Raw genomic sequence first — 9,080 nt, forward strand, 5'->3', positions numbered from 1 at the left:
TTTCGAGAACAAGCTAGTTAGGGCGCGAACTAGGGAACCGATGTAATCACCGACACTCCAGCGATGCCTTTTGATAAAGTTTCGCTGGATACGGTTGGGGAAACTACAAACAACCCCGAATGGAAATCGTCACATCCTCACGATGCAGGATAACTTTTCCAAATATTGTATTGCGGTCCCAATCCCAAATATCGAGACTAAAACAATTGCCCACGCGGTGGCAACTACCTAACCTTTTCTCTGTCTTCGGAGCCACCACGATGCGTGCGGACTGACAGAGGAGCAAGTTTCGTGAGTTCATTGATGCGCAAATTGGAAAAAATTTTTGGCGTCAAACAACTTACTACTTCCGGATACCGACCACAAACAAATGGTGCGCTCGAGAGAAGCCACATTGAACTGACGGATTATATTAAACATTATGCAAGGGATTTCGACGATGGGATCGTTTGCTCCCATTTGCCATGTTCAAACTATAATACCTCAGTTCATGAAGCTACAAATTTTACACCATACGAGCTCGTGTTCGGTCATTTGGCAAGAGCACCCAGCTCATTACCCCAAGGCGGCCGGAAGTCGAAACCTATGGCTCTTATCTTAAGGACCTAATTACCCGAATGAACGAACTGCAAAACCTCGCAGCTAAATATTTGGTTCAAATCAAAAGGAAAGGTCGAAACAAGCGTACGATAGAAAAACTAGACCTTTAAATGCTAAAATAGGGGATAAGGTTTATGTTTATAAGGAAGTTCGAACAAATAAGTTCGATAAACGAGCAGATGGCCCTTTCACTATCATAGGATTCACCGAAAATAATAACGTGGTCCTAGAAAACGAAAACGGCGCGAGATTTTCAAAACATAGGGACAAGGTCATGGTTGCCCATATATAATTCCAATCACTAATGTTCAATATTGTTCTAGAATGCGGATGATCAACCAATTCACGATGATGGGAGTTGCTGTCCTAACTTTGCTATGTTTCCTTCCGATCACGACAGAAGCCCGGCAGGGAACCCTAAGCCAACCTGATGCGACTACAGGAAGTGACCAGTACCAGATCACCCCTTTCCCAATCCAGTAGCGGTATGTACTCTCGAGTACAATCGGGGAAGAGTCCGGAGATCGGTTAGCAATTGAGAATTGCCGTTGTTCCTGGAGCGTCGGAAAGCAGTGCTGATTTTTCGACGATCTAAAGCAGCGTCTAAAGAAGCTAGGAGCGCAGTTGTGGACCTGAAGAAGAATGGTGTTTGGATTTAATGGAATCATACCAATGTGGAAGACCGATGGGAAATGGCCTCTGAACTCCAAAACAATTCCGGATCCAAATCGAAGAATTAGAGAATACCAAAAGAACCTCACCTAAAAGAATGACCTCACACTACGAGCAAGACGGGCTGTTCCTCTACTTGGCTTCCTGGGAAAAAATTGCAGGACCAATCATTGGTGTAATGACATACGATGATGGAGAGAGATATAATGCAGCCATCCGAAACTTGAACGAAGCCCAAGCTAACCTATCACACCTCCGTCGCGAAAGCAGACTCATGTAGTCAGATCACAGCTTGATTCATTACACGCTCAGGTACAGCGACATGGCTCCCTGCTGCAGCATCTACAGGAACAACTCCAAAACGCTGGCTGCCCAGAACCTCGTCAAGATGAAGGCTGAAATGGAGAGAAGAAACCTGACCTTCGCCATAGCCAGGGCCCTGAACTAGGACTCGATCACAGTATTCAGGCAACCTCTACCATGTTGGAAGCAGTTCATGAGGCCAGGAAGGGACAGTTGCATCCTGGGCTCATCACCTCCGCCAGCTAGAAACCAATTCTCAGAGAAGTCAAGACAACCTCAAGGACGTGAAATTTCCTCTAACAGGACCAAGCTCAGCGTCGACACGAACTAATGCATATCTCCACGGTCACAATCCATTGTGAAAACCAACAGCTTAACGTTCTCATCGATATTCCCCTCTTGGAAAAATATAACTACCATGGCCTTCAAGCTTCACTCACTCCCCACCACCCAAGAAAATGCTCGGAAAATGGTACTGGAAGAGCATATGGTAAACTCCAAATATGATTATTTGATAATAGAGACGAGGATCAACGAACATACCTCCCGCTGAAGGAGCAATACTGGGACCAATGTAAGTCAACGACAATCATTCCATGCCATGCCTTCAAGGTGCCTCCATCTACGATTTTCAACAACGAGCATCCTGTGAGGCTTAACTCTTAATTAAACCAAACTACGGAAGCCCTAAGGTTTTGTGAAAGTGAGAATTACCAGCAAACAAGAATCTTACTGGAAACCACTGAATTCTAGTGGCGGCTGGATCTATCTCCTTCGCAGCTCCGGAAAACTGCAACGATTGTTTGCCACTCCCTTAGTCCAGTGAAAATTGAGTTAAGTAAATGCCGGAACATCACAAACTGGGACCCGGATGCTCCCTAAAAACCAAGGACACTATCATCCAGCCACGACCGCCCAGGCCGGGGAATCTGAGTTTATCTTCGAATCAGAACTACATTTAAATTTAACCACATTATCGCCATATTGGCAAGATACGGTCACCTGCTAAAAGGAATAACGTTTGCTGCTAACCCCGTTCTGGGAAGGAACCCGAACTCTCCACCTTCGAGGCCAACTCCAAGACACTAGACGATCTGGAACAGCAGCTGCAGGAATTATCTCTCCAACATCACCTCGGAGGAGAACACCGGACCTTGGTATATGGATCATACGGAGGACTGGTTCTACTGTCCATGATTCTCAGCTGTACATTTGCCGCGTTCCATGCCAATCTGGAATAGCTAAATTTAGCCGAATGTGGCTCGTCCGGAACAAAGAGTGAGAGTTTTTGAACTACCAGTTTCAAAACTAGCAAGACCAAGCCCCCCCGTTCGCCAGCCAGGAGAAGGAAGAGCCAGTGTACAAAGGAGATCGCCCCGCCCCCGACAAAGCGAGGAGAGACAACTATGAGAATAGAAAAGGCATCGACCTCCGGGCATATCGACCAACCTAAGGGAGAAAAAGCTCGCAACATTTGAAGAATCTCAGCAACGGAAGATCAGATGACTGATTGAAGGACTGGAATCCTGGACCTTTCCTGTCCCGACAGAAGATGACAACAAAAAGAAACAGAAAGTCTTCGACCACCACCAGGCGTTTTCACCACCAAAAGAACGACATCCCGGAAGACAACTCCGAAGATCACCGGAGAAGGCTAGCACCGCCCAAATCACAACTGACAATGAGAATCGCGGTAGCTCCCATAATTATTCGAGATAAGTAAATTCTTATTAAAATAATAATCATTTCAAGTAATTAATTAAGTAGTCTTAACAACCAAGGGTTTTTAACCTAATAATAATAAAAAAAAACCAACAAGGAAATTTTATATAAAATTCAAAAAAAAATTTTAATAAGTAAAGTAATAATAATAATGTAATAACAATATAAATCTAAATGAATAAACATAATTTTAAAAAAAAAAGAAAACCCTTTAAACGTCGATCGAGGAATTTTAGTGTCAGCAACTACCCTATTGGGTGACCAATTAGAAGGATACTTTTAATAAAGTGTGTAGTGAGAGATGTCGATGATGTCGGTACCGTCGGGATGTGTCCGGCTTAATCTCTGTTTTAAAAGAAAAACTAAAAAGAATTTTGTGAGGGAGGCTTACACGGTCTTACCGACTATGCAGCCGTTTGGGCCGCCCTCAAGAATCGCCAAACTTCCCTCCTACCATTTAGTCAACGGTAGTGAGCGTCTATGTATTGCAACGCATAGACGCCCACTCATGAGCTATGGGAGTGTTGGGTCAGTGCCTTGTCATCGACAACTCTCACTTATCTGTGCACCATTGTATAACATAGGATTTAAGAACTAAGTGATTGTGAGTACGAATTATCAATGATGGATAGCCGCCAACGATATCAGTACCGTCGGGATGTGTCCGGCTTAATCTCTGTTTTAAAAGAAAAACTAAGAAGAATTTTGTGAGGGAGGCTTACACGGTCTTACCGACTATGCAGCCGTTTGGGCCGCCCTCAAAATCGCCAAACTTCCCTCCTACCATGTAGTCAACGGTAGTGGGCGTCTATGTGTTGTAATACATAGACGCCCACTCATGAGCTATGGGAGTTTTGGGTCAGTACCTGACCGTCGGCGGCTCTCCTAATAAACTGAGTTGTCATTTCTCTCAGAACGAATATAGGAATCGAAAAACGGGATTATCACAGTTGGCCCCGGGATAATTGACATTCCAGCCATTACTATACTTACACTCAGTCTCAGAGTTATATGCAAATTGTCAATCAGATATCTGATTCGAGGCAACATTCCGTATGTGCGACAACAAAATTAGGCGCGTTTATAATAAGTTTTATGCCACTTACATGATCATTCCACGGTGCCGCGGGATGAGGATTCGGACCGAGATAATCATCCCTTTGTTAAAAAGAAAATTTATTATTTTTTTTTCCTCGGGATGGTGCGAGTGTGCAGCTACACTATTATATTCAATTCACCTACGCTATTTATGAAACAATGTACAGCCGAATAAAAAAAAAAGGGGAAGTAAATTTAATAAAAAAAAAAAATTACAGAATAAAAACAGCAAGCGTTAGGAAAATATTGGTGAATTTATTAAAGAATAGAAAAATAAAGAAAACCAAAAGATGGAACAGTAACATGAGCAATCATAAGGTTATACAAAAAGGGATTTCTCTCACCGGTGTATTAAGTACATATAAAAATTTAAAAAAAGATGGATGCTATATAAAATTTTTCCCTTATGCATAATTAATTAGGCACTTCTAAAGGGTCTCGATCATCTCCTCCCACGGTCCACGGCCCTTTCCTGAGCAGTCCATTAGAGTCGACCTCCTGCCACTGCTCATCTGGTTCCACGTTAAAGGACTAAAAGAAAAAAAAGGGGAATATAAATATATTCTACCATAGCTTAAAAAAAAAATAATATACTTCTTCAATTTCGGAAAATTTCCAAACAGAAAATTTTTTTTTTAATAAAAATTTGTTACAAAATTCTAAGGGAATTTACCAGTAAAAATAGTGTACACTTGACTCCCTGTGTAAATTCCCCTTCGCGAAATTCCTTAATATAATAAATTCAGTAAAACAAAAAGGGGAGAAATCGGAAAAGGAAAGGTGGGTCTAAATAATCCAAATAAGACGTTGACGTTCAAGAACATCTTGAGTCCTTACCAATGCCCACCGACAGCGCCCCTGCGGCCTCCCCTCACGGCTCCAAAAGAACGCTTGGAGAAACGTAAGTCGTAATATCCTATTAAAGGGCTGGTACCCAGTAGCAGGAGGCACCCCTGGGAGCGAGCTCATTGAACTAAAAGAAAAACAAAAGAGAAAAGTTTCGTCCCGATTCAGAAACCAGAATGAATCGATTAGCCTAGAACAAGTTACAGTCCTCGAACTAAGTACCTAAATTAAGGAAAAGTACGTAATTCAATTGAATCCTTAAGGCACGTGAATACGTACTTCTGAGTAACGGGGATTCTATACTTCATTAGAACAATTCTATTTAAATAGTTAAGCAGATTTAATCCTTATAATGTTTGTTTTATGAATAAATAATTTTCATACTGAAAATGATAATGTAATTTGAAAATATAATTTTTAACAAAATATGCAGGCCTCCCACTCACGACATTTAACACTTTTGACATTTTCAACTATTAAAAAAAAAAATTTTTTTTTTTTGACACTAATGACACTATTTTAATTCAGATTTGAACAAAGAAAGACAAATTTGGCCCTTATTGACGCCTAACTTTTCACTTTTGCCCCTAAGGTACGTAATTTTAATGCCGGAGGTAGTTCGAGGCCTGAAATTATCCTGAGCTCTTACCAGTAAATGTTGCTATCCTTGCCGCGCCATTTACCCTGAATAAGTCGGGTAGATTCTCGCCCCTCTTTCACCTCCGTCAGGTTAACGAAATCCTTCTAAAATTAATAAGCAATCATAACTATTCGGAAGAGATGCCCTCCCCTGGGTCCACATTAAATCTCTTGTCAATTATGAAGTTATTCCTACACTTACCATGGCCCAGAAGCCGCGACATAAGTGCTGCTGGGTAGCCTCGTCCCACCGATACTCCTGGTACCACCGAGAGCGGGAGTAGAGTTTCGGGTGGCTTTCTCTAGCCAACCGGGCATCATGGTACCAGGCCTCCCCTTCATCTCTTCTATGGGGGGCTGGTCTCCAAGCCCCGAATTTAATCAAAAATCTAAAGGAAAGAAGGGAATAAATACGCTTGAATCCGAATACGTGGGACTTCTCCCATTCGAGTTTAGAGTACACATATATGTGTTCTAGTTCTGTTTACAACTTTTGATTATTAAAGGAAAAGGAAGGCATAAATTCAGTAGAATAAAATCATTTAATTATTTTAATTGATAAATAAAGTGCTAATTTTCATTGTGAAAAATGGCTAACAATTATTAGTGAATTGATTCTATCAAATTAATCGAGATATGGAAAATGTCAATTTTTATGTTAAAAAAAAAAGAGAGAAGAGATATTATGACTCATTAAATTCTACATTTTAATAAATTACATTATAGTCTTCGATTATATAAATAACTATTATAATTACCCAAAATTGTTAATAGGTTATTTAAATATTATACATTGTTATTCCATTACAATAATTCTATTTTATTATTATCACATATCATTGATAAATAATTATCCAATATTATTTTAGGAATAAATAATTATTGTAAAATTGTGCATATGACCTTTGCATTATTTGAAAGGTGATTAAATTTTAATTTGACAGGTTTACGAACGTCAAACAACTAGGAAACTATCCTTTTGACATAAAGGATTCCATTTAAAAATAAAAAAAAATATATATACCAAACAACAAATTAAAATGAGCTAAATTCTTATAAATTTTTACAGTTCTGGATTCCTTGGTAGAAAATAACTAAAATATTAAGATAATTTTAAAATTATTTACATCACATGAACAATAGGAAAATAGAGTTTTCTATTATATCAGAGCGTTACAGCCATTTAAGAAAGTTCATCCAAAGAAATGCAGTATAAAAAAAAAATATAATCATTATAACATTTAAAAACTTGAAATTTTATTAATAAATTTTCGGACAAAACAAATATTAAAAAAAAAAATATATATATATTTAAAACCTACAAAATTTATTTGTTTATACAATTTGTGCATATAATTAAAATTTTATCGTATCACGTGTAGAGTTCGTTTAAAAATGATTTTATTTCAATATAATATACAGGGTGGTCACGGGTTTTAGTTTATCAATTTCCCTGGCCCAAAACTTTTTTTTTTGGATACTAATTTTCAAAATATTCGTTATTTATAATCGAGTGTAATAAAGTAAGTCTGTTTATAAGTTTTCCACAATAAGTTTATTTCAAGTAAATTTTTACTTACTTTCTAAATTTAAACACTAATTCGATTTGGTGGCTGACTTTTCTTTTGAATGGGTAAAATTTGCCAATAAATAATCCTTTCTACTAATTTAGTGAAGTTTGCTAGTTGGAAGGCAGGAAGTCGGTAACTAATTAAAATTAACAAATATTTTTTCACTGATTGATATTTGGAGAGTACTTATAAACAATTTTTAATTTCTACATACATACAATAGTTATTTATAAACAACTTTAAATACAATTTATTGATAAAATATTAGAAACATAAGAACATAGATTTAGGAAACATCAATCAAAATTATCTTCTACAATTTTAAACTAAATTTCATCTGTGAATCAATAAATTTAAATAATTTTCTAAAAAAGATTCTTCTAGAATTCGATTAAAATACAAAAACTCAATTTTATTAATTGTAACTCTCTATTATCTTTTAAGATAATATATTTTCAGAAAATTATAAAGAAGTTCTTACAATTGATTTTTTTTTGGAAACATTTCTAAATAATCCTTAAAAGGGGATAATAGTTCTTCAATTTTGGAAAATTTCCAAACAATCAAAATTTTGTAAGAACTTAAAGAATAATTGAATTAAAAAAAAATAATATTCTTTCGTCCTACGTGGGAACTACTTTTCTTTTCCTATTTTCTTTTAATATCAAAAGTGTTGGCAAATATTGGAATATTTTTCTGACTTCATATTTTATATTTAAATGCTATTCTCTATATTTAAATTATATTCCAAATTTTCATTACTTCTATACTTTACATTTTACTACGTTTGCTTTCAATCTTTAAATAATTTTAAAATGAAATTATTTTGTTTCAAAACTTAGCCTTAATTTTAACGTCTCTTGTTAAGAATCTTCATTTAAGTTTTCAAATAATATTTGTAATATTTGAATTTTTTTTCCTGTTTAAACAATTTTAAAACATTTGAATATTTTTGCAATATTTATACAAATTTTCCCTCAAAATATTTAAATAAATTTCTCTGAATATATGAATATTTTTTTTTCTCCTTTCTCGAAATCAAAATATTATTCGCTTATAATTTAATAAACTTCTAGATAAATAAAAGAATTTTTCAACGAAATAATTTTTTGTAAAAAAAAAATCTTTTTATATTATATATACTATCTGGAGGTCAGGAAAATAACGATTAAAAATTTGTAGCAACCCCGAATTGTAATTAAAAACCTTACTCACCCTCGAGTGGAATTCAATGCTCCTAGAATGCAAAAGGATTGAAGGGCGGCGTTGTACTTTAGTAGGCGAATCACTGCAGGGAGTGGAGGGCCTCGTTGGGCCCATTCCTCTTTCCTGCAGATTTTCTCCTCCGAGCCGGTACCGGAATGCGGGGTATCATCACCGCAAGCCGCATCTTCCCCTGCGATTTCCCCATCAAGATTATCCGGCACCCAGATACGTTTCATAAACCTCCCTCTCCTGAGTTTTTGGTCCTCCTCCGGGTAAATCCTGAAAAACTCTCGAACTCTCCAAAGAGTGTCCAAATAATCCTCCAGATCAGCGGGTTCTGATGCTGAATCAGAAAAGGCCGTGAGGGTATGGAATTCCTCCCTGCCGCCCTTGTCGAAATCTGGTAGGGACATCACAAATAAA

At 37.2% G+C, this 9,080-nt stretch overlaps 1 protein-coding gene across 1 annotated transcript; it reads right to left on the reverse strand.

Moving 5' to 3' along the window:
- Window positions 1–5,792: 5,792 nt before the first annotated feature.
- On the reverse strand, window positions 5,793–9,080 carry LOC122510789. Its single transcript, XM_043625682.1, has 3 exons — window positions 8,667–9,080; window positions 6,083–6,269; window positions 5,793–5,985 (listed from the first exon to the last, which is right to left on the reverse strand). Exons 1-3 carry the CDS (start codon window positions 9,068–9,070, stop codon window positions 5,887–5,889), a joined length of 690 nt encoding a protein of 229 aa, XP_043481617.1. The 5' UTR covers window positions 9,071–9,080; the 3' UTR covers window positions 5,793–5,886.

The sequence above is a fragment of the Leptopilina heterotoma genome, unplaced genomic scaffold (genome assembly GCF_015476425.1).
Source record: "Leptopilina heterotoma isolate Lh14 unplaced genomic scaffold, ASM1547642v1 Lhet_733, whole genome shotgun sequence".
Taxonomy (NCBI): Eukaryota; Metazoa; Arthropoda; class Insecta; order Hymenoptera; family Figitidae; genus Leptopilina; species Leptopilina heterotoma.

What these genes read in the sequence shown, in the direction of transcription:
- LOC122510789 (XM_043625682.1), bottom strand. Translation starts at nt 9,070, where the DNA reads ATGTCCCTACCAGATTTCGACAAGGGCGGCAGGGAGGAATTCCATACC. An exon ending in GCATTGAATTCCACTCGAGG is followed by an intron (nt 6,270 to 8,666) that starts GTGAGTAAGGTT and finishes TCTTTCCTTTAG; the next exon opens with ATTTTTGATTAAATTCGGGG. An exon ending in GTCGCGGCTTCTGGGCCATG is followed by an intron (nt 5,986 to 6,082) that starts GTAAGTGTAGGA and finishes TATTAATTTTAG; the next exon opens with AAGGATTTCGTTAACCTGAC.